The sequence below is a fragment of the Raphanus sativus genome, chromosome 8, assembly GCF_000801105.2.
Source record: "Raphanus sativus cultivar WK10039 chromosome 8, ASM80110v3, whole genome shotgun sequence".
In the NCBI taxonomy this organism is placed as follows: Eukaryota; Viridiplantae; Streptophyta; class Magnoliopsida; order Brassicales; family Brassicaceae; genus Raphanus; species Raphanus sativus.
In genome coordinates this window covers 11,474,288-11,499,293 of record NC_079518.1, presented here as the reverse complement: position 1 = coordinate 11,499,293, position 25,006 = coordinate 11,474,288, and the positions used below count along the sequence as shown (strand labels likewise).

The window sequence follows — 25,006 nt, the reverse complement described above, 5'->3', positions numbered from 1 at the left end:
TTTCAAATGAAATTGAGATTGTTGCCCAAGTTAACAGCTAAAAATTAACTTACAGCTCCCAGATTATTCATAGTGTCTATATATTGTGTTTCTCCTATATTGTAACATAGATATCCTTTATTTTGCTTGTATGGAAATTTTTGGTATATATTACTCTATTAACAAACTGTGCATTAAAAGATATTGTATGTTGTCCAAGTTTACAACTCGTGAATTAATCAAAAACCACTTTTGAAATTATCTATACAAATATTTTGTAATGAAAATTGGGAAGTTACAAAAAAATCATATTCAGTCTTGAACGAAATATTTTTAAAATGAAATTATAATATGTTGAAATACATAACACATTTATAGTGTTGTTTATAATATACTTAGCTAACTATATATCCCCAACCGTTCATAGTGTTATATGATATTTTTATAGTTAGTATTATCTTTGAAAAGAATTACTATATTATAGGGTTTAGGATTTCCTAACTTAATATAGGGTCAATGATTTCATAACTTAAGAGTGGAGAGAATATAGGAAGTAGGTAAATGATATATAAACTGAAAATGAAAAATGATGCAAAACGATTTAATCTTTGTCAATTTAATTAATTATCTTAAGCATAAAAAGGCAATGGCATTGTTGCAAATATCAAAGAAAATTAAGGGCAGAATCCTATTAGGATTCTGCTTTAATAGTATAGATTTAAATTAAAATAAATTTGTTTAAAAAAAATCTTACGCCATTGTTGTTTATTTCTATAGTTTGACCCGTGGCCGTATAAATATTTGCTTTCACTTCAATTTTTTTCTTTGTTCTAATGATAATATATATATATATATATATATATATATATATATATATATATATATGTGCGTAAATTAATATGTATTACATAATTGTTAATATAACATTTTAAAACAAAAATTTTATTTATTACTTTAAATAATTATATTATGTGATTTTAATCGGCTATTATATCATACTGTATCATATAACAATCTAATATTTATAAGTTACACTAACAATTTATAAATAAAATATTTTATATTTTATTTATATGATATATAAATTTATTTTGATGTGTGATTTTTATTTTATTATTTTTATTAATAAATATTAAAAATATTTAATGTTAAAAAAAATCTATAAGGAAATTTATTTTGGTTAAGATTCATTCTATTAAAGAAATCTATTATTTAAATTAGGAAAATACATTAAATACATAAATCTATCATTTAAATAAGGAAAAGATAAAATTCTCTACTATCTTTGTTACCAAACAAAATTTAATTTTTTTAAAGATTCATATCCCTATTACCAAACAAAAGTTTAAAGTACTTCTACTTTAATAAGATATATATATAATGTTGATTTTTTTTAAAAATCAAACTTATATATCTATATAATTTTTTTTTAAATGCTAATTTTGCAAATTAAAGTTACTAATTTTTATAATGTTATTATATTTTGGATTTTTTTAGTTTTCATTTTTAATGGTAAAACCCTTTAACTTATCATAAAAACCCCTAAAGTAAAGATTTACCAGTAGTATCGGTAATTATGATCTGAGAAGGTTTAATTCATTAAATAAAATTAATTTGGGGGTTACGTCGTTAAATACTTAGTCTGGGGGTTTTTACCTAAAACAAACTTAGTTGAGGGTTTTTTAGTTAAAAATCCTTCATTAAAATACATAAATAGATAAACCAGTAACACTAATGATGCTCTCAAATCTGCAAAATTTCTGGAATACCTGCGAACAGGAATACTACTATTGCTGAACACTGCAACACAAATTACTAGAAGCCTTAAAATAATTAATACGTGTGTTTGATTTCGATTTTTCTCTCCACAACCAAAGGGTCTCGACCTTCTCGCCTTGCTAGTCAAAAACGTTGAACGAGACCGACGGTCCACGCTTAGGTCTGGTCTTAGGCCCACAGATTTTGACCAGACGAATCTCTGGTTGGTGAGAGCCTGGGTGTTTCAGACACGTCAAGGCTCGAACCAACCATAAAGTCAGAGACTTTAGCCTTCTACTGATCAGTAAACTCAATAATAAAATCTTTGTCAAAAAAAAGTAAACTCAATAATGGCTTTATCGTCTTCTTCTTCTATTACTTCAACTATATCAATGTGGTCCTCCCTGTGATCCAAAGAGCCTCTTCCAAGAATTTTTTCGTCATTTTCTGTTTTCCTAGCTAGCTCTGCTTTCACGACCGTGAGATTCGATTGATTATTGTGATGAGTTCTGGTGCTTCTGACAAAGCTTGAGAGCTAGATTTTTTGAAGAACAAGCAACCAAAACCGGGAGAATCTTCTTGTCCTAAAACCTCTGTAAAAGAACAGATGAGAAAGTCTGGTCGGAACAGAGAAAGCCCTAAACTCATCCACGAGTAAGAATACGAAGCTCCCGTGACAAGAGACTGAAGCGGAAACACAAAGAGTCCTCTTTTGTCTCTTCTTCTCTTACTCCTCGTGATGTTCCTCTTCAGCTTCTCCGACACAATCTCAGTGCTCGGCCATGAAAACTCCGCTGCTTTGGGCTTTACACCCTTCTTCTCTGAGATTCTGATCATCTCCTCGACTGCTTCGTCCTCGTAGTTGTAGACTGTGAGAAGATTCGGACACGTTTTAAAACAGTAAAGTTCTGCTAGAATTTTGAAAGTAGAGGAACGGTCTTGACTCTTGAGTTTTTTTTTTTTTTTTTTTTTTTTCTTGAGTTAGAATCATGTGATACTCAGATTCTTAAAGATTCACAAAACTCGCGATTATTCTCCTCATTCTTGTCTGAAACCAAGATTCTTCGATTGCAAACAACAACAATTCTTCGCAGAGCTCACTTGCTTGTGAGACAAGATAAAGAGGGATTGGTCAGAAACTGATATAGATTGGGAATAGGAGAACAAGGGCTGTTGCTGACCGGTGTGTTTTAAAAGATCGTAGAAAGATGTATGGAGAGAAGGGAGAGATTCTTGGCTTGTGAAATTGATGTCTCTTGTTAGGAAAGAAGCTCGTGTTGTGATTAGTGAAAACTCGTGGGCTTCTTCTTCTTGTTTCTTAGTTACAGATTGTGTTGAGAATGGTGATGAACAGCAGCCAAGAAACAAGTGTCTGAAGCCTCCGAGCAGAATAACCAACTTGCATTTGTTGAAGGTGCGACGATTTCAAAACCTACTAGATATCTGTAAGTGCAGTGAGGTCAGAGTAAAAATACAAAAATAAACAAGACATAATTTTTTTCTTTTAGAATTCAGTAGAAAAAAAAAATCTTACACCAATCTTTTTTACAAGAATCATTTATTATTACCCCACTCCTAAGCTTAAATTCATCGTAGAGTTTAGACTTTGATTTATAAGAATCACCTAAACCCGAGCTAAACTCCCTCTTAGTCTAGGCATCAATTTTTCAACATTTTGGAAGTACATCAACGACTACGTCATCACCTAATGCACAGGAGTGACACCAAAGATTCGATCACCAAACACCAAACAAAGATCTCTCTGCTTTTCTTCTTTTTACAGAGACAACTCTCTTCATACATGCATGTTCTCCATATATATATAACTAGAACTTGCTCCCTAATTTCCAAATTCTTCCAAAGAAACTTTCCTTTTTTCTTTTTAGGAATAACTCCTATGCCTTTTTATCTTCAGGTAATATCATTTACACTTATTGTAAACTTATCAATATATATATTACACTTCTCCAAGCTTAACAAGTCCACCGACATCACAAAACACGAACTCCAACCCAGCCCATCTTCACGAAACACATATGTACTACCTTCATGTAATACTTAATTTATGAACTGATACAAAATATACATCTTTCAATATCAAAGTTTCATTAAGATTGATTTATGTGAGAGTAACGAGACCTGAGTTGTCGTAGGAAATTCATACTCTTTTCTAATTTATGCAATATCCAAATATGGAGCATTGAGATGCAGCCACTCATGTGATAAATTTTCTAAAATGGAACCCATGACAGAGAATATTATTACTTAAGGCATGGCAGCCTTAATTTGACTTTGTCTGATTGGTGTGATGTGGACAGGGAAGCATGTTCAATACACATAAATCTTTAACGGCCTGATTTATTCAGGTAGGTGGGTTTCTTGGAAGATATTCAACAAGAGAAAGTCTCTAACTCGTCGATGGAAGCAGAATAAAAAGAAATGTCGGGTACAGTTCAGGAGTTGATTTGGTTGAATAATCTAGTGACTACATTTCAGCGACTAATATGAAAATTAATCCCATTTTCCATGAAATGACAAAGCTTGTGAAATTAATTATTATTTCATAAAAGGTGAGATCGTGAGAGGGTTTGTTACAACAAAACATGTATCAACAAAGATGCAACTTGCTGATATTTGACGAATGCACTTGGTAAAAAAGAGTTTGCAGTGTTTCTTATCAAGTTGAGAGTTTAAAACCTACACTCTCCAATTTGAGGGAAGATATTGAGATATGTACATATCTACCTTAGTTATGATTGGATATGATTGTATATTATGTATATCTACATTTTAGGATATAAAACTTTGTATAGATATAAAGTCTTGGACCTAAGAGTCAAAACAGAAAACACTTTCCATTTACTTTGTTTTCTAACAAAATATTTCCAATTTTTACTATTCTTAATAATAAAATCTAGACTTTCCAAAATTCTCTGATTTACCCACAAAAATGTAAATTCAGTATCAACAATACATGTATAAAATTGATTGGGTAGGCTAAAAGAAAAAGAGAAGAAAACTTAGAAAAACTAAAAAGTGGTGAACAAATAAAAAGAAGAAAATGGATTCAGGTTTCCTAAACGTCGTCTTTGTTTTTGCGGGGCTCATCATCATCTTGGCTCTTGTAGCTTGCTTGTTTTATGTCGCACGACTTATCAAACGGTTTGCGAGCAATGCATAACTATTATTTTGTTACCAATTAATTATGTATGTTTTTGTTATTTTTCATTCAAGTTCTTTTTGCTTAATGATACTGTAATTCTATTATACTTGCATAATTGAATTATGGTTTTATTATGTTGCAGTGTTACATACTACTAGTACTATACCTGTTATCATCAACCTAATTTTTGAAAAATCGCAAAATCAGTTTGAAAATTTTCATTAATGCGTATGTGCAACTATATCAGTTTAGCAAAACACATAAACCAATGACACTAATAATGCTCTCAAATCTGTAAAACTTCTGGAATACCTACTAACAAGAATACTATTGTGGAACACAGCAAACCAAATTGCTAAAACCTCACCCATTAACTATAAACCCTAAGTCTTAGATTAATTAATCTAAGGGTTATAAATGCATATTTACCCTTCAATAAAATTTGTTTTGGTCATTTTCTTCTTTGTGATGCTATTTTTGTGACCAAAACTTGGGTTTGTGCTATCTTAATCTTTTTCTCATATAAATTAATACGTGTGTTTGATTTCAGTTTTTCTCAAAGCAAACCGAAACCAAGTTGCCTATATACCAAACAGCACCGACCAAAAAAATTGAATACCTAATCGAACCACAATTTAACCTAACCGAACCAAACCTGAAACTCGTGGAACTGAACCATTAAGATTCAGATTTTCAAACTGTTTTACTAATCACATCCTTTATTTTTCTCAAGAGCTTTCTTCCTCCACTTCTCCTTCTCAACAAAATCAGCATCCAAGAACCTAGAAACAAACCCCCAAACCCTAAAAACATCATCAAAATTTGTCATAAACCCTAACCTAACACACACAACAGAGACTCTCAAACTCAGGTTCTGTTTCTCATCATTTCTCTTCTTGTCCTTCCCGATCTTACTAATCTTTTGCAAATAAGCACATCTCAAACCGATCTTCTCCCTCTCCGCAAGCCTCTCCACTACCACAGGATCAACCTTTTCGCCTTGCCAATCAAAAACGTTAAAACAAACCGACGGTCCACGTTTCGGTCTGGTCTTAGGCCCACAGATTTTGACAAGATGCATCTCTGGTTGGTGAGAGCCTGGGTGTTTTAGACACGTCAAGGCTCGAACCAGCCATAAAGTCAGAGACTTTAGCCTTCTACTGATCAGTACCAGACCCAGTGAGTCTGCGTGGTCTAACCCTCGAAACTCAATAATGGCATTATCGTCTTCTTCTACTACTTCAACTATATCATTGGCAGACGTGTGGTCCTCCCTGTGGTCCAAAGAGCCTCTTCCAAGGGTATTTTCGTCATTTTCTGTTTTCCAAGCTGGCTCTGCTTTCACGACCGTCAGATTCGCCGGGTTCGTGATGAGTTCTGGTGCTTCTGACAAAGCTTGAGAGCTAGATTTTTTGACGAACAAGCAACCAAAACCGGGAGAATCTTCTTGTCTTAAAACCTCTGTAAAAGAACAGATGAGAAAGTCTGGTCGGAACAGAGAAAGCCCTAACGTCTCCATGTCTTTAGAGCTTAAAGCAGAGGTGTCTAGCAACACGTGCCACTCGTTTTCGTGAGCTAAACTCATCCACGAGTAAGAATACGAAGCTCCCGTGACAAGAGACTGAAGCGGGAACACAAAGAGTCCTCTTTTGTCTCTTCTTCTCTTGTTCCTCGTGATGTTCCTCTTCAGCTTCTCCGACACAATCTCAGTGCTCGGCCATGAAAACTCCGCTGCTTTGGGCTTGACACCCTTCTTCTCTGAGATTCTTATCATCTCCTCGACTGCTTCGTCCTCGTAGTTGTAGACTGTGAGAAGATTCGGACATGTTTTGAAACAGTAGAGTTCCGCTAGAATCTTGAAAGCAGAGGAACGGTCTTGAGTTAGAATCATGTGATATTCAGACTCCTCAAGATTCATAAAACTCGTGATTCTTCTCCTCATTCTTGTCTGAAACCGAGATTCTTCTGTTGCAAACAACAACAATTCTTCGCCGGAGCTCACTTGCTTGCAAGACAAGGTAAAGAGGGATTGGTCCGAACCTGATATGGATTGGGAATAAGAGAACAAGGGCTGTTGTTGAACGGTGTGGTTCAACAGAACGTGGCTAGATGAATACGAGAGGTTTTGATACTCTGTAGATCGGAGATGATCTGCTTGGTTGGTCTGCAAGTAATCTGGAAAAGCTGTGATGAGATCGTAGAAAGATGTGTGGAGAGAAGGGAGAGATTCTTGGCTTGTGAACTTAATGTCTCTTGTCAGGAAAGAAGCTCCTGTTGTGATTAATGAGAACTCGTGGTCTTCTTCTTCTTCTTGTTTCTTAGTTACGGATTGTGTTGAGAATGGCGATGAACAGCAGCCATTGAAGCAAGCTTCTGAAGCTTCTTGTATGAACTGTGAACCCATCTCTTTTCTGTCTCTCTCTCTCTCTCTCTCTCTCTCTCTCTCTCTCTCTCTCTCTCTCTCTCTCTCTCTCTCTCTCTCTCTCTCTCTCTCTCTCTCCTGTTGCTTCCTCTGCTTTGTTAAAAGAGGTGTGCGACTTGTTGTGAGTTTGTTGAAGTCAATGAGATAAAATAAATAGAAAGTAATAATGTCCTAATCTAATACTAGATTTTGGACCCGCGCGTCCGCGCGGATGTATGTTTGGAAAGATGAAATGGTAAATAAAAATTTAGTGGCTTTCATATTTGTTGAATTTTATATTAGTGTATTTTGTTTGGTTTGTTGAGTGTTTGATTAAAAAGTATGATTTTATATAAATATCCATTTTTTAGAATGAAAATATTATTGTGTGTTTTTTTAAAAATTCCAATTTATTATTCTCATAATAGTTTGTGGTTCGATACTGACCACCAGCTGCATTGACATTGACATGTTCAATGACACCCCATGAATCTAAAGCTAAGATACGCTGAATTCGGTGCATGAGAGATCGTTTGCAAGTAGCATGGATCTTGTTACCCTAACAAAAAAAAGTCATCTTAGATACATTTGAAACATTCGTAATATAATAAAGGGTACAAAACGAACTTACCCATTAATCTGCCAAGACCATTTCGAAAGTATTACCTGCAAAAGTGGTGTTTTGCTTCCATGAATGTAAACATTTAACTTGAACACGCCAGTCGTCTTTGAAAGGTCTGAGTTTGGTTAGAGGAACAAACGTCGTCATCTTCGACATGTTATAGGTTTTCGATTTTTTGGGATATGATTTGGAGAATAGATGATGAGATATATATACTGCTGGTGGTGAGAGATGGCGCACGTTAGATTAAATGTCAATAAGTTCGATATTTTATTTTTGGTAGTTATAATTTAAAAACACAATCAAAGGCAAAAGATCTTAAAAGTTTATTATTTAGTATCTATTAGGGAAAAGGAATATTCGTAGAGAAAAGGAGAACTTAGTGGTCAAGATATTTAAAAAGATTTTCATATTGTGTTAGTTTATTATCTATTAGGAAAAAGGAATATTCATAGATTTTAGGAGAACTTGGTGGTCAAGATTTTTAAATAGATTTTCGAATTGTTAGTTATTTGATTTGAGCTGTTGAACAATAAATAGTTTCTATTATGTTCCCGTAGGATTAGGAAAATCTGTGAGTGAAAATATTATGATCGCGTAGTATTAGGAAAATCTTTGAGTGAGTATCAATTCTTTAAATGTGATTAATGTATATTAATTAAAAATTTCGTAAATTTAAGACTGATTTAGGATGGTTTCATGGAATGGAAGGAAGCAGTTTAATTAGGTTAGATATTATTAACAAACCAAATTTTGATTCGTTTACGGTTTATATTGCAAACCAGTTTTTTTGGTCAGGAACAAACCAAAATATAAATCATCTAAAACAAAACTAAAAATTTATCATAAGCAAAACAATCAAAAATGTTTATTCACTGTGAAATTTATTTCCACCATAAGCAATAGAATATGTTTGTATACTTGTGTAGATATGTTTTAATATGAATAATAATTTGCACTAATTGGTTTTGGGTGTTTATTTTAGATATTTCTATCGGACGGGTTTAGTATTGTAGATATTACAATCAATTGGTTTAGAATTGTGGACCATGTAAATCAAAAAGAAAGCCCAAACAGAATAATAATAGGCCATGTTTTTTTAATGGTAAAACTAAATAATTAAACTACTGTGTTTTGATTGTAGTGGCATGAAATTGTAATATTTGTGGAAAACTAAGGGGATAGAGTTAAATGTACTTCAGTATTAATATTTTAGATGTTGCATTGGTCAATAAAAAAATAAAAGTTGCTGTTCTTTTGAAGAAATGAAACGCATACCTAATTTTTGCACCTCTTTATTCTCTCAACAAATGTCAAGAATTCAATTTAGGTATAGTTCAATTGATTCGATTTTTTGATTTTCGGTACTATACTCATAAGCCTCATTTACGTTTTACTCAATATTAGACCGGATTTGGTTCGATTTTTTCAAAGTTTGGTTCTGATCGAATTATAACCAATTTCTGAAATCGCCCAAAAATATATTTTAACTAAACAAATTGACAACAAACACTCAAAATATATAAGTTATTCATAAATCTAATTAAAAATTAGTTAAACTACCTAAACTAATTAAAAATATTCAAAATAACAAATAAATGCAAACTAAAAACCGTGAAAATACTCTAAAATATCTAAATTACCTTAATATATATAAAAGCATTAACATATTTAACTATTTTTTAATATTGTTGGATCCTAATTCGGATTCCGGTTTGGTTCATATATTGTTTTTAAAAACAACTTAAAATGAAATACTAACTAAATTATATCATAAAATATGTATATATATATAATATTTCGTATATACAATTACATTATATATCTATAAATATACAAATCGGTTTGGATATACGCCTTTAAAAAAATTGTGATTTGCTTTGATTTTTACAGATGTTATATTTTGATATTTGTTTTGATTCGAAGATTTATGAATATCTAGAATTTTCGGATTATCAAATCGAAACAAATGACGGATCAGATCAAATTTAACGGATAATTTGCACAGTCCTAATATAACGGATAATTATCAATATTTGATAATTATTGAATAGTAAATTGTTTTTAAAAAGAACAATTTAATGTATAGAAAGAACAGGATAGGTTGCTGGCTAGGTACACATTGTGCCCACGTTTCTTATGGTTGAACAGAGTTGACTTCTAAATGGCCTTGTATTATTGGGTCATAGTTCTATATTATTCCTATTTTAATAGAACTGGTAATGTGAATTGTAAAATATGTTGGTATACTCCAAAATGAAAGAGAAAACAAACATTTGCTATAGGAAAAGAAAAAAGAAATCAAGACTAGTATTATTTTATGAATTAAGAAAATAGCCAGATGTTTATTGAGTGATGACCACTAAAATTATATCCGGTAAACGGGGTCCACCGGAAAAAAAAATATAAAATCTAGGTTCAACTTGCTTTGTAATAAAAAATTTGGTGCAAATGTTACAATATTTTCACCTATACAAACTAATAACTGTATCAATTTAACTGGTATTTAAAAATTTTATTTTGTTTTATAATAAGTGATATTTTCACTATTCTATATAAATTTTTTAATGTTATTGAAATTTGTGATCAATTATAAAATACTTTATTTTTTTTATAAATTGAACTAATCTTATTTAATGTTAATTTTATGTAAATGAAGATAAATTACATAATTTTTGTACCTTTTTAATATTTATTTAAAAATCTAAAATTCAACTTAAAATGATACAAACGGAGTATTACACTACTTTAAACTATAATAATTCACTTATTTTGACCATATAGTCTGTATCAGGGGAGATATTGCATTACTATTCAGTGTAAATACGTATCGTATTGGCAAAATAAATGTTTGCACCAAATTTTAGCAAAAAAAAATGTTTGAAATTAGGTTACAAAAAAAAAGAATGTTTGAAATTTTGTTTAATCGTGATACTTTCTACCTCAGTGCTAAAAGTTAAATAAATAAATAAAAATCTACAAAAGCTTAAAATTATGTCTAAATAGAGTGAGAAGGACAGAAAGTGGATGGCGTTTTCATGCACGTAGAAAGTAGAACCTCGACGGCGACGCGGTTTGGACTTGGTCAATCTATATATCGTGTTTACATTACACTTTTATGACACTTATCGCAATCAAACTTCTAATGTTACGTGTCCATGTATATATCATCCACTCCTGACTCCACTAGCATGGTGTCATGGTGTGTCGACTGAAGTTTTTTTTTCTTGGTAAGTGTCGATTGAAGTTGGGTGGTACAATAAACTTTTATATTTTTTGAGAATTATACGATAAACCTTGTACTACGTAGTGCTTAATCAACTATCTGAACCTTTTACGAACAAACTAAACACATGTATATCTCTTTTTTTTTTTTGCTAAAGGATTAAACACATGTATATCTCGATTATCAAAATTTATATTCGTATAATAAGTCAACTTTATCAAATTCTCAGAACGTTCTGCTAATTACGTAGAGAGAAGGATATATATAGTAACAATAGTCGCTTAACAGTTTATCAAAAAAAAAAACAATAGTCGCTTAACAAAACAAAATATTTATATCGTCTCCATAAAAATTAACGTATTTATAAATGTAACTTGTGTGAATAGCTAGCAATCTTTCGATAGATGAAATTAAATGTTTATAGATACAAATACAATACAACCAGTGCTAGATCTAGAAATAATTTAAATATTCAACATGGCTATATTTAAACTCGGTACAAAACTACATTCATTAACAAAATTCACAGTGGGCAGCTGCCCCACCCACTCAGAACATAACTTCCCCACTAAATAAAACATTATATTCGACTAAAAACAACAATATTATGGTTTTTCCCAAAACTATATATTCTTTTTAAAAATAGCAATAGCATTATCTTTAGACTGAATTATGAATCATGAGATAGCCATGTGGGGAATATAAAGTGCTATATCTTTAGTAAAACTATATAGAACTAATAAAAAGTGAAAAATCAAGGAACAATTGCTAGTGGCGACTGACTTTCATTTTCAACGAACCAAATCACAAGTTTATAATGATTTATACATTTTGGCGCTATTATAATCCCTGTGACATTCGCTATGATCGCAAGGAAATAAACAGAAAACAACAAGAAAAAGAAGCTGATATACAAGAACACCAGTTACCAAAAACATTAAAACAAGAAGAGTGCAAAACGATGTTCAGAAACCCAATTTTTTCGTGTTCGATTATTAACAAAATTAGCTGATGTGATAAATATCAAAGACAATACATAATTATGATTTTATGACCAATTGTCTTCAAACACAAGTTTTTGACGACCAACACAAGTTGGCCCAGTGATGATTACTTGAGGGAGCTCGGCCCCAATACGGGAAGCCACCTAGATTCGATTTTTGGCCATCTACCTTGTGGAGTTACCGTCCGCAAGTATCCGGGTTGCAGGCCTCCAGAGGATTAGTCGGTTGACAGTCGGAAAAGCATGTGCGGATTACGGGCCCTCGGGCAAACGGAAACCACGTGTCGAATTACGGGTCGCCGGATATCTCTGGTTTAGAAAAAAAAAAAAACAAGTTTTTGACTAATTTAAAGACGTGGTGGTAAGTAGGAGCGCTGAGGTTGATAACGCACTAATGTCCTGTCACGTGACCAATTTGTAATATATCTTGCCTAAGATGCAGGCAAATGGTCCTTTTTGATGTGTCTCTAACGTTTTAAGTCAAAGTATCCTATTTATTTCATAATTGACATATCCCTTTTTGGCTCTCTTTTTCTTTGTCATGTTTATTACCTGAATCTGATAACTTAATGTGCCAGGACAAACAATATTGTTAATTCTACTTCCATTTTGCTCATAACTACTTAAGTTAGGAGTGTTACCAAAAAAAGTAATTATGATATTTTTCTTACTTCTAAGAAAATCCTGTTTCAATTTGCTCAAAACTACTTTATATATAAAATAGTTACCAATTTTAAAGAAAAATTTGGTATTCTTTTCAACCAAACAATTTTTGAATTTGTGAAACTTTTTGGTCAACTCCAAAACAACATATTTTTTTTTGAATTTCTTCCAAGAAGCAAGTATGTAATTTGTTTTAATAAAAAAATGGAAAATAATTTAATTGACTGGTTTGTTGAATAGTCTATTTATATTTTGATGTCATGAGATCTAGAGTTTGATTATATAATATGAAATTTATTATTATTTATAAATATTAACTAAAATAAATTTATCAAAGGATTTTTAATATGGTATAAAAAATCAAACTATATTTAACAAAAAAATATATGTATTCATATTATAAAAATAAAAGTTATATTTAAAAAAAAAAAAGAAAGCATATTTTATATATACTGTGATTTCATAAAATAAAAGTTCACAAAAAAATAGTTTTGATGTTAAGAAAAAGAGTTAATATGGCCAAAATCCTAAAATAAGTTAGTAATTAGCAAACTACCTATAACAAAAATATTGTGGGGTTTGTATTGCAACTAGAAAAATGTAAAATGACCAAACAGTCCTCCTGTTAATTAGATAATGAGTTAAATTAGGCTATTTGTAGGTTAGAAATAAAAAAACTTATTTGAAGGGGTTAATGATCATTTCAACTACGTACACTTTATCATCTTCCCTTGTCACGTGAGGCTCTCCTCTCCCCCCTTCAATTTTTAGGGAAAAAAGTAATAACCCCTCATAGGTATCTTCTTCAATGGAATTTTGTCTTCAACTCAGTTCTAATGCATGATCCAATATCTGTATGTTAAACTAAGTAGATAAATATCATCTGAATATATGAACAAGATGTATGTGTGAGTTGCCCGGATAACATTAATATAGCAGCTAATATTGCATTTAGCTAATAAATTAGTTTTGACGACAATGGGTGAAGGAACGAGCTTGGACACCTCCGTTCCGTGGTCGCTGCGGTTATAATTCTCTTCTTTTAACATTTAGTACTCCTTTCTGTTGAAATAAAAATGGAGAAGAAGTGTATTTGAAATCAAAATAAAATGTGTAGTTAAGGTGAAGTATATAGATGACATCTCAATGGTATGCCTAAAGGATGAGGAACATGAATGGCAGTTCTTCGTGGACCAGACTGATTTTGGATTCGGAATGATAGAGGACAAGAGTTTTCATAAAATTAGAAATTTATCCAGCTAAAATATGTGGTTCTTGGACAATATATTAATTAGCTTCACAACGAAAAATTGCTAAGAGAATTTTTAGGAGGCTAACATGCTAATTTTAGGAATAGACAGATAAAATCATTATAGATACACTAATTCTATTAATAGCCAACAATAAAAATATAGTAGACTATTAACCTTTTGGTTAGCATGTTAAATATATTAAAGGTTGTTTTAACATTTGTTTGTATACTCTGTTTGTAGCTTAATCCAGTTTTGACAGGTAAAGAGTACAATATGTATTGATATGTTATATTTAAATAAAATCTCTAGCAGTCTAAAAAGAACATTTAAAGATATATTTAAAATTATACATGGCTAAAATATTTATTGTATCAAATTAAATTGTTGGATACTTTCAATATTATATTTAGCGCGTAAAAAACTATTTTAACAAGTTTTACAACTATAAAAATATATAAATTCTAAGCATGACCTCGTTTTTAAGCTTTTACGTGTATATGTATCTATAAAGGCTGAATTTGTAGTCAATATTCAAAATGTTCTTCAAAGTTTGCTTTTTCTTCAAGAAGGAACAAACATGTAATTTTGGTATCGTCTTCTTTTCTATAGCCTGCATTTTCTGAAGCTCAAACAATGGCTGCCTCCATCTTTTTTCCCAGATCTTTTACTCACATATTTAATCATTTTAGATTAAACTTTATAGATCTAAGTTGGATTCGAAATTTAATAAGATTTGTTGCATAAATCGAATTGGATTAACGGCGCCATATTACACTATTATGCGGGCAAGACTGAAAAACTTGGTCGTCGTCCGCCTTGGAGCTCTGATTTGCTCACGTTTTCGAACAGAGTTCACAATCAATCATGAAATAACACAAAATAAGAAACAACATTTAAATGAAAAAAGTTGATCGAGGAAATGACTCTGGTAATTAAGTATGAAATGAAAAGAAATACATAAATTTAAATATATTAGAGGAATAGGGAAAGTATACGAAGATTTTAGAAAACTTTGTTAAGAAGATAAATTCTGAGAAAAAAATCAATTTATCTAACATAATAGCTTTTGTGGTTTATCAGAAAAAATAATTTAAAGCATATTTGAGTCAGAGGTAAACCCTAGCTTAGCATCAAGATAAAATAGAGATATTATGGTCACAAAAATTTCGACAAAAATAAACATGGTATAGGGGTACAGTGGTCATTTAACAATCTGAGACTTTCACAAGATGACAAAAATAGGGTAGTTAGCTAATTTGATGGTTTTCTGTGTGTGTGCAATGCAAATACTCTAAAAATAACATCTCTATAAAACATAATACTAAACAGCATAATATATATGTTTTAAAATAAATAAAATATTTTAGTTATATCAATGTATTTTCTCAGATTATTATAAAAATTAATTTAAATAGCATGTACTAAAATATCATTGAGAAACTAAAGATATTTTATAATTGCCACTATTGAGATGTTTATTAATTTGTAAAATTTGTTTTTGTTATAGTTTTCATCGTCACATTCATTAATTAAAATATATAAATAAAAAATTCACAAAATTTAATCAAACCTAATATACCACTAAAAATTCTGTAAGGCTTAATAGTTTTATATATTTATACAATATAATATACCTATAATAAGAATGCAGAAACCAGTAGGAAATTTTATGCTTAAGATCATTTATAATACTTTTTAATTTTTTTTTACATTATACTTACTTAGAATTTTAGAAAAAAGTATTTTGTAAATATAAATATCTGTTCATGAGTTCTCACAATTTTATCGGTAATGTTCGTTTATAGTACTCGATACTTATCATCATTTCAGTTTTATACTATTTTTTAAATTCAAAAAAACATCAAACTATACAAATAATTTACAAAAGTACATATAGGGGAAAACCTAAGAATTTTATCTGGTGGGTGTACAATTAATCATAAAAGAAACTAAGACATAACGAAGGCTCAAACCTAAGTCACTATGGGTGTTCAATCTGATAAAACCAAACCAATTAAAACCGAACTGGAATAGAAAAAGTGGTTTTAGTTTTAGTAATACCAAATATACCAAATTGATGTCAATTTTAAGAAACCTCTGCATATAAATATGGTTTGGTATATAAACCGATCAGACCGAATAAACTGATCAACTAAAATATAGTAATATAATTATATATAATTTATATAATATAATTGAGAATATGTATGTAACTTATTTTATTGATATGATCTTCACATTTAAAATGTTGATTTTTGTAATTTAATATTTTATTTTAAATTAAAAGTTATAATTCATTTGATTAAATTAAATATATTTTTTTACATTTTTCTTAACAAATATATGTGCTAATATTTGGTTATTTATAATATTATGGATTGCTAATTGTTATTATTTTTATTCAATAAAAATATTATAATTATTAACTTACTATCTTTACTAACTATTTTAAATAGTTAAAAAATATAGGATATTCAAAATATTTTCATGTTATATAAAAGCCGATATCTAGTCATATAAAGTGAAGTTCATAAAATATTTTAAAATATAAATAAATTTATGGTATTTTGGTAAAGATCGAAAATCCATGGTATATAAACGGAATCAAACCAAAGTAAATACAGTTTTAATATTGTAGCTATTTTTATAAACTGAAATACCAAAAAATCGAAAAAACCAAACATAAATAATATCTAGTATCTGGATTGAACACCAATAATGTGATAACCAATTCTTTAATGTTCTGTGTGATAAAAACTGAAACATGAAAACTATTACACGTGCACTTGCACCCGTAGTGTGTAAGATTGCTTCGCCCATGTATATATTATGGATGAACCGAACTAATGTAGTTTACTAGAATAAAAAGTAATTGCGCTTAGATTTAAAGAAATACATGCAACTCAATATAATCCACAAAATGAGTAATTTAAAATATCTAAATTTTTATACTCATAATCAAACGTCTAAATGCAAAATAAAAAATAAAATAAAATAAGTAAATACATTTCAACATATCCAAGTAATAACCAAATCAACGAGATGTTAAATATCCAAACTACATGGTTAATTAAAATAAAATAATATTATTTAAATTAAATAATACATATAAACTAAAAAAATAATTAAAATTAAAATCATGATAATTTAATAATATATTAATTTTAGAAACATTTATATTTGTGCATGGCACAGAAAAATCACTTAAATGAATTTAGAAAATAAATTATATTTTATTTTGTAATTTTTTTTTCAAATCAACATAAAAAGGTAATATCTATAAATTTTAAAATATATGATTTATATATAAAAAATATTCCCAAAATTAGGTAATTTTAGTGTAAATAAAATATTTTTTACAATGAATATATTTTTGATCAAATGATTTTTTACATAAAAAAAACTATTTTATTACTCAAAATAGAAGTGATACGAGAAGGCACAACGGAATAGAATAACCTATAAAACTTAAACTATTATGAAAAGTACAAGTTATCATAGCTAAACTATTTGAAGTCTGATTTTTCTCTTTTTATATGTCGAAAATCTTGAAGTCCGAAAACCTTTACTAAAGCGATGCTACCTCCCCTAAAAAAAAATGTATCTAGTCTAACTAAAACTAAATAATTTGTGGTCCATTTCGGAAAAAATATATATGCAACTTAATATACTTAAAACAATCTAAATTCTTATGATAAAAATTAGATGTCTAATTAAGACAAAATATATTATTTTTTAGAATAATATTCATTTAAATTTATACATATAAATTACAAATAATTCAAAACTAATGAGGAAGTGAAAATGAAATGTTAATAGAAATATTATATGATTTAGTTCTTTATGTAAATATTCATATATGCATGAGTTTTCAAACAATTACTGGTTATTTTCTCTTATGCAATTTCAATGCGACAATACTTTTTATGTGTTTATGAAAATAAAATATATTGATACATAATTTTATTGAGAATATATTATACAAATAATAAAAATATATAATAAAATAACCAATATGCAAGTAATAAAAGAAATCTGATTTTAACCTGTTTAAATTATAAAGAAAAAAACAATTACAGTTCAACGTAGAGGAATATATGCAATCTAATATATCCACAAATATGAGAACTAAGACCACATGTCTATATTAAATATATATTTTTCTATGCATTAAAATTATAATAAGTAATACTTATAATTTTGGGTACTGATTTTATAATATTTTTTATTATTTTCTAGTGAAAGTAAAATTTTAATCAATTACTTTAATTTTTTAAAAAAAATATTTACATCCATCCATGCAACAAACCAAAGATGTTGGTAGAACAAGCGACTTGGTTACTTGTCCCCCGGATTCAAACCACTTTTAAGATAAAAAGTTGTTTTTATAAATTAGAATATCTAAAAGGCTGACTTTGGGATTCTAGAGATTATGGGCATAAGACCTGAAATTACTATCATATTAACCAAAACAAATCAACAGGGGTAAGTTACATGTCGGTCTTCGAAGATGTTACCCGACATAGCTTCCAATGACCATGTTTACTAATTACTGGAAGAACCGTGAGACCGAGACAAGCCAAGAAGGTCGCAACCAAGCTTGTTGACCAACCAAAGTAGTAAGTGGTGATGATACCAGATTCAGAGAGAAGAATCTCCATTGCATACTTAAGTGTATAACAATAGTTGAACCTGTAAATTGAAAAAAAAAAAATAACAATATAGCACAATGCATTTTCAGTTTCTCAGAGGTTTCTTTTTCCCTTTACTGAAGGTGTAAGTAACCTATAAGCAGAAAAAATATATGGAGTTTGCGGGTGTACATTGATGTCTTGCATATTTGCATTGTTTTAACCATTCATTCATAAGCATTTGCATCATATAGATTAGGATTTAGACATGTTTAGGTTGCATTTGGCATACATATGTCTCTATCAGGTATTGGAACACCACATGGAGTTCTTAGAGACATTTGGAAGCAAAGTGATCAAAAAGGGGGTGAAAGATGAACATGGATGGAGGCCTTAGAGAAATCTTCTGTTGCTAAGATTTTGTGGAGACACAGGAAATTGAGTTAGCTTTCTAATGGAAGTGGTTTCAAGTCATTTGGAGATGTAATGAAGGAGTTATGATCAATTTACTAGAGGTATATCCATCCTGGTCGAGAACCGCAGAGTGACCTTCTGGAGCGACCCCCTAAGGTAGCTCCCAACCAGAGCGACCAACCAGAGCGACCCACCTAAGTAGCTCGCGTTTTCATCGCCCGGAGACACAAAAATGGAGGCTGGAGCGACCTCTCAGAGCGACCCCCCAAGGTCGCTCCAGCCCCTTTTGCTACACGATTTTATGATTTTTCAAGGACCTTTTTGCAATTTCTTATGCACGTTTTTACTCTGAAAAACCTAATGTTTAAGTATGTTGTAGCCACCTTTTGGCAGATAATCTTTGATCTATTGAAGAACACAAAACTCTCTCAAGAAAAGTTCTCTTTTGGCTTTGATTGTTCTTGTGTTCTTGTGATTTTCTTTCTACATCTCTATATGATTCATCTGAAATCCACCATGGGTTTAAGAGGAATCATGGAGATTAGTGAGTAATCACCTTTTGGATTCATGGGTTAGGGTGATTAAGGGTGATTAGGCTAGTTCTAGGATGTTTTAGGTGTAGATCATACTTGTTCCTTGCTAGTAGAGTGATCTTAATGCATCATTTGAGTAGGCCACTCAAAGGGTGATCTCTAGGCATTTCCCACCCAAAAGGTGTTTGATGAAATGCCTGAGTCAACTCTCCTAGGCTCTTAGTGTACTTTGCCAAAGAGATTTGTTGTTAAAGATGCTAAGATAGCTAATAGACTTGTTAGTAATGATTGCTTGCATGTTATTCAACCAAAGACATTTGATGTTTGAGACATGTTAGCAAATGAGCATTCATCTAGACATAGAGCTTGCTTAGAATTGTGTCTAGGCTTAAGGTTAATAGTTTGATTGATTCATTTGTCATCCTTTGTTCGAAACCTGATCACCCAAGGTCTAAATCCCTAAACCCATGAGTTCTCCTTTCCAATAGATTAAAAGTATCATTTTTATTGCTTTGCTTTAGCTTTAATCATTAGTATAGAAATCATCAAATCACTGATTGCACTTAGATTAGGCAAATACTTGCATTCTCACTGCTTTGAGTCCCTCAGATTTGGTTCGACAAACTTACTTCCACTATACTATCATTTGACTTAGGAGCCTCAAAACTCCTAACATCAAATTGGCGCCGTTGCCAAATTCTGAGTTTGATTTGAACATTGAGATTTAGTCATTTGCTTGAGACTAAGTCATTTTTATTTTTGTAAGTTACTGATTCTCTTCTTCACTCTTTGTGATTTTCAGGTGTATGAACTTGAGGAGCAAGGGTACATCAAACCTTGTTCCAAGAGCCACAGACATCAGAGCTTTAGAGAGAGAGTGTACTAGAAAGAGAAGACAAGAAGAGCAACAGGCTCAACTGCAGCCACTGGAAGCTGCAATGGAAGAACAACAAAATCCTCAGAACCCCAATGGACCTCAACAGCGACCAGCTCGCCCCATTGGCACTTATGACCGCCCCAACATCCATGGTCCTAGACTTGGAATTCGAGCACCAGCTGTGGCTGCTAACAACTTTGAGATCAAGTCAGGACTGCTAAACTGCATAGAGAACAACAAGTATCATGGTCTGGCTGTGGAGGACCCATTTGATCACTTGGATAAGTTTGACAGCTACTGTGGTATGTCAAAGACTAATGGTGTGTCAGAGGATGCCTTAAAGCTCAAGCTATTCCCTTTCTCTTTGGGGGATAAGGCACGTCAGTGGGAGAAGTCTCTACCAAGTGACTCCATCACCACTTGGGAAGACTGCAAAAGGGCATTCTTGGAGAAATTCTTCTCTACTTCAAGAACTGCTAAGTTGAGGAATGAGATCTCCAGCTTCCAACAGAAGAACTTGGAAGGATTCAGTGAAGCTTGGGAGAGATTCAATGGCTACCAAGCTCAGTGCCCACACCATGGATTCTCTAAGGAGAGCTTGCTGAGCACATTCTACAGAGGTGCTCTTCCTAAGTACAGAGCCAGACTGGATACAGCTAGCAATGGGTTCTTTTTGGGGAGAACTGAGGAAGAGGCAGAGGCTCTGGTTGACAACATGGTTAAGAGTGATGCAGTCTACAGTGGAGACCATGACAGAAGCAGCAGAGGTGATGACAATCAAACAAGGAATGAGATAAAGGCTCTTCAGGAGAAGATTGACAAACTCATTGCTGATAAGGCCACACAAGCGCAGGTGAACTTTGTTGGCAACCCAAGCCAGGAGATACCTCCTACTGTCAATGAGGTTGAGGGTTTGGAAGGGCAAGAAGAATTGTGTTTCATCAACAGTAATGGTAGCTGGTACAAGAAGGAACCCAACTTTCAGTACAACAACTACCAACAGAAGCCCTATTCAAACAACCAGCAGAGTGGTTATCAGCCTCGAAACAACCAGCAGAGCAACTATCAGCCTCAGCAAAACTCTTCTCCTAGCTCTTCTGCTCCTCAAGAGAGCAGCACTGATGCCTTGCTGAAACAGATCTTGGAGTCTCAGACTAGAAGTGAGAAGCATGTTGGCTATGAGCTGAAGAATCTCCACTCCAAGATCGATGGAAGCTACAATGAGCTCAACAACAAATTCTCCAACCTTGCTTCTTCTGTCAAGAATTTGGAGAATCAGTTTGCTTCCATGAGCTCCCACCAGAACCGCCAGCAAGGATCTCTACCTGGAAAGTCAGATCAAAACCCCAAGGAAGCAAAAGCTGTCACACTTAGGAGTGGTAAGCAGTTGACTCCTGTAACCCTCACCAAGGATGCTGAGAAACAAGGTGAGGAGGTGGCCATCAACCTGGATGATGAAGTGGTCATTGTTGATGAGAAGACAGATGCTGAGATCTTGGAGAAGATTGTGAAAGCCAAGGGTAAAGGAAAGGTTGGAGAAGAGAAGAAAACAACAAAAGATGGTGAATCTGCTGCTCCAGCAAGTGAGAGCTCTCCTGTCCCCCTCCCTATGAACCAAAGCTTCCATTCCCTGGTAGATTCAAGAAGCAGCTGCTACAGAAGTACAAGGCTTTGTTTGAGAAGCAGATGAGTGAAGCTCAGGTTACAATGCCCATCATTGATGCTTTCATGCTGATTCCTCAATACAGCAAACTCCTGAAAGATGTTGTAGCTGCTAAGAAGAAGGAGATGGAGGGCATGATGGTTCTGAGTCATGAGTGCAATGCCATCATTCAGAGGCTTGATGCTCCAGAGAAGCTAGAGGATCCAGGATGCTTCACACTCCCTTGTGCTCTTGGACCTATGGTATTTGAGAAATGTCTCTGCGATTTGGGAGCTAGTGTCAGCTTGATGCCTTTGTCTGTGGCAAAGAAGCTTGGATTCACTCAATACAAGAAGTGTAGACTCTCTCTGGTGTTGGCTGATCGTTCAGTGAAGTACCCTGTGGGCATCCTAGAGAACCTCCCTGTGAAGATTGGAAGGTATGAGATACCTACAGATTTTGTGGTGCTTGAAATGGGTGAGGAGGCTCAAGACCCATTGATTCTTGGAAGGCCATTCTTAGCTACAGCAGGAGCTATTGTGAATGTGAAGGAAGGGAAGATTGACCTCCATTTGGGCAAGGAGAACATCCTCCACTTTGACATCAAGGAGAAGATGAGGAACCCCACTGTATTTGGACAAGCCTTCACCATTGAAGAGATGACTCCTCCTGCTGATGATCACTTTGATGAGCTACCACCTGAGGAAGATGGGGAGTCAACTCCACTCTCTGAACCTAGTCCAGCCTGATCCCAAGGAGGCAAAGTCAAGCTAGAGACTTAAAACAAGCTCACTTGGGAGGAAGTCCCATGAGTATCCTTGTATATATATTGCATTAGTATTTGCATTATCATTCTATTGCATAAAACAATGGGAAAGTGAAGTTGTGTGCAGGTATTGAGCAGAAAGTCGGACACCTCTAGGTCGCTCCAGCTGGGAGCGACATGTCCAGAGCAAGATGCTGAGGTCGCTCGCGTCACACGCGAGTGGAAACACAGAAACCAACCTCAGAGCGATCTTCTCACAGCGACCTACCGTAGTCGCTCCAGCTGGGAGCGACCTGTCGCAGCGACGTTCGCACCTCGCTCCACGGAAGGTAACACACAATCCCACTTTTCTTTGTATTTCACATTTCCATTGGGTACCTCACTCACACAGAGACTGTGTGATTTAAGTGTGGGGGAGGTACCAAGTATTTGATCATGTTTGTTTTCATGATTTTAAGTCTCATGCATTGCATATTACATCCTTATTTGCATAGAAAAATCCAAAAAAAAAAAAAATTTGAAAAACACAAAAAGAATCATTTAGTTGCATCATTTGCATTTTTAGGATTGAGTCTAGAAGCATATAGGTTGCATTCATGCATTAGGGGAATTTCAACCTTGTAAAGAGCTCATGCTAAGTACTGAATTTGTTGACCTTTGTAATCATGACAAGTAGCTTGAGCACCCTTTAGAAAGCTTGTAAACTTCGCGCCTTGAATGCTCCTCTTGAAACTCATTTGACTGTTGATACTCTCTCTTTGAAGCAAGCTCCTGTTTTAATGTCTCTTGCATATGGTCCCTTGTGTACTAAGTCATGGATATACACACTTGAGTTGTCCCATCTGTTTTACCAATCTTTTTGACAAACTCAAGTGGTACTCCACTCCCAAAACCCATACCTCCTTTTTAAACCATCATTATTTGTTGAGTGAGGCCTCTTTGGAAAGCTTTACATGTGCATAATGTTGAGAGTATTGGGAACGACAATGCTTAGTCTCCATTCTTGCTAGATTAGTCACTCTATTGTCTAGCTATAGGAAGGGGGTGAGTGTTGTGATTGTGATTTGGGATTATGAAAGGTTTGACTCTTTGTGCTTAAATGATTAGTCTTTATGGGATAAGTGGAGAAGTATCTAGCTCTTATTGTGAAAAGTCTTGGCCCCCAATATAAAAAAAAAAAAAAAAAAAAAAAAAAAAAAAAAAAAAAAAAGAATGAAAAAGGGGGCTAGCAAAGTTGTTAGGAGCTAAGATTTGTTTTAAAATTGTGAAAAATCCCTTATTGATTTCAAAAAGAAAGAGTCTGATGTGAAGAATGTTCTTGGGATCTTTTGGTGAGAGATGTGAGTTGGGTTTGACATTGAGGAATAATTAAATATCTTGTATGTTTGGGAAAGGGTAGAACAATGGAGATTGAGCATTGTATGCATGAGTTGATCCCTTTCTTAGATATATTATGTGTAATGTCAAAGCTACTTAGTTTTGAGAGTAAACCACCTTAAAAGATCATTTTGAACCTCTGATTTCACTTGCATTAAAGCCTTTGTCTTACCAAACCAAATGACTTGGACCAGTTGACCATTTGTGAGATGTCTATTGAGTTTGCTTCCTGAATGTTAGAGAGATGGTGGATTTGTGGTTTGTGGATGCATGATTAATGAGTGTAGAGATCAAAGGAGCTGGGATAGGCTTAGAGAAGTTAGAGATGGATGAAATCTTTGCTCTTGCTATTTGGTATGATTATGCAAGGTTGTTAGGTTGAGAACTAAGAAGAGTTTCTTTTGGTTATGAGTCCTCATCTTCAACCCTTTTCTCCTTGGTTCTTGAAAGTTTACTTGTGGACAAGTAAAGGACTAGTGTGGGGGAGTTGATGTCTTGCATATTTGCATTGTTTTAACCATTCATTCATAAGCATTTGCATCATATAGATTAGGATTTAGACATGTTTAGGTTGCATTTGGCATACATATGTCTCTATCAGGTATTGGAACACCACATGGAGTTCTTAGAGACATTTGGAAGCAAAGTGATCAAAAAGGGGGTGAAAGATGAGCATGGATGGAGGCCTTAGAGAAATC

The 25,006-nt window shown here is 32.8% G+C and overlaps 2 protein-coding genes and 1 non-coding gene across 3 annotated transcripts; all 3 read right to left on the bottom strand.

Moving 5' to 3' along the window:
• Nucleotides 1–2,208: 2,208 nt before the first annotated feature.
• LOC108819964 (uncharacterized) lies at nucleotides 2,209–3,142 on the bottom strand. The gene is made up of 3 exons (XM_056992843.1): nucleotides 3,064–3,142; nucleotides 2,839–2,876; nucleotides 2,209–2,682 (listed from the first exon to the last, which is right to left on the bottom strand). Exons 1-3 carry the CDS (start codon nucleotides 3,140–3,142, stop codon nucleotides 2,209–2,211), a joined length of 591 nt encoding a protein of 196 aa, XP_056848823.1.
• Nucleotides 3,143–5,423: 2,281 nt separating this feature from the next.
• LOC108820482 (molybdenum cofactor sulfurase) lies at nucleotides 5,424–7,474 on the bottom strand. The gene has a single exon (XM_056992415.1). The coding sequence runs from the start codon at nucleotides 7,302–7,304 to the stop codon at nucleotides 5,607–5,609; it is 1,698 nt and encodes a 565-aa protein (XP_056848395.1). The 5' UTR covers nucleotides 7,305–7,474; the 3' UTR covers nucleotides 5,424–5,606.
• Nucleotides 7,475–21,001: 13,527 nt separating this feature from the next.
• Nucleotides 21,002–21,108, bottom strand: LOC130499339 (small nucleolar RNA R71). Its single transcript, XR_008938218.1, has one exon. It is a non-coding gene; the product is annotated as a small nucleolar RNA R71 (small nucleolar RNA).
• Between the last annotated feature and the right edge of the window lie 3,898 nt (nucleotides 21,109–25,006).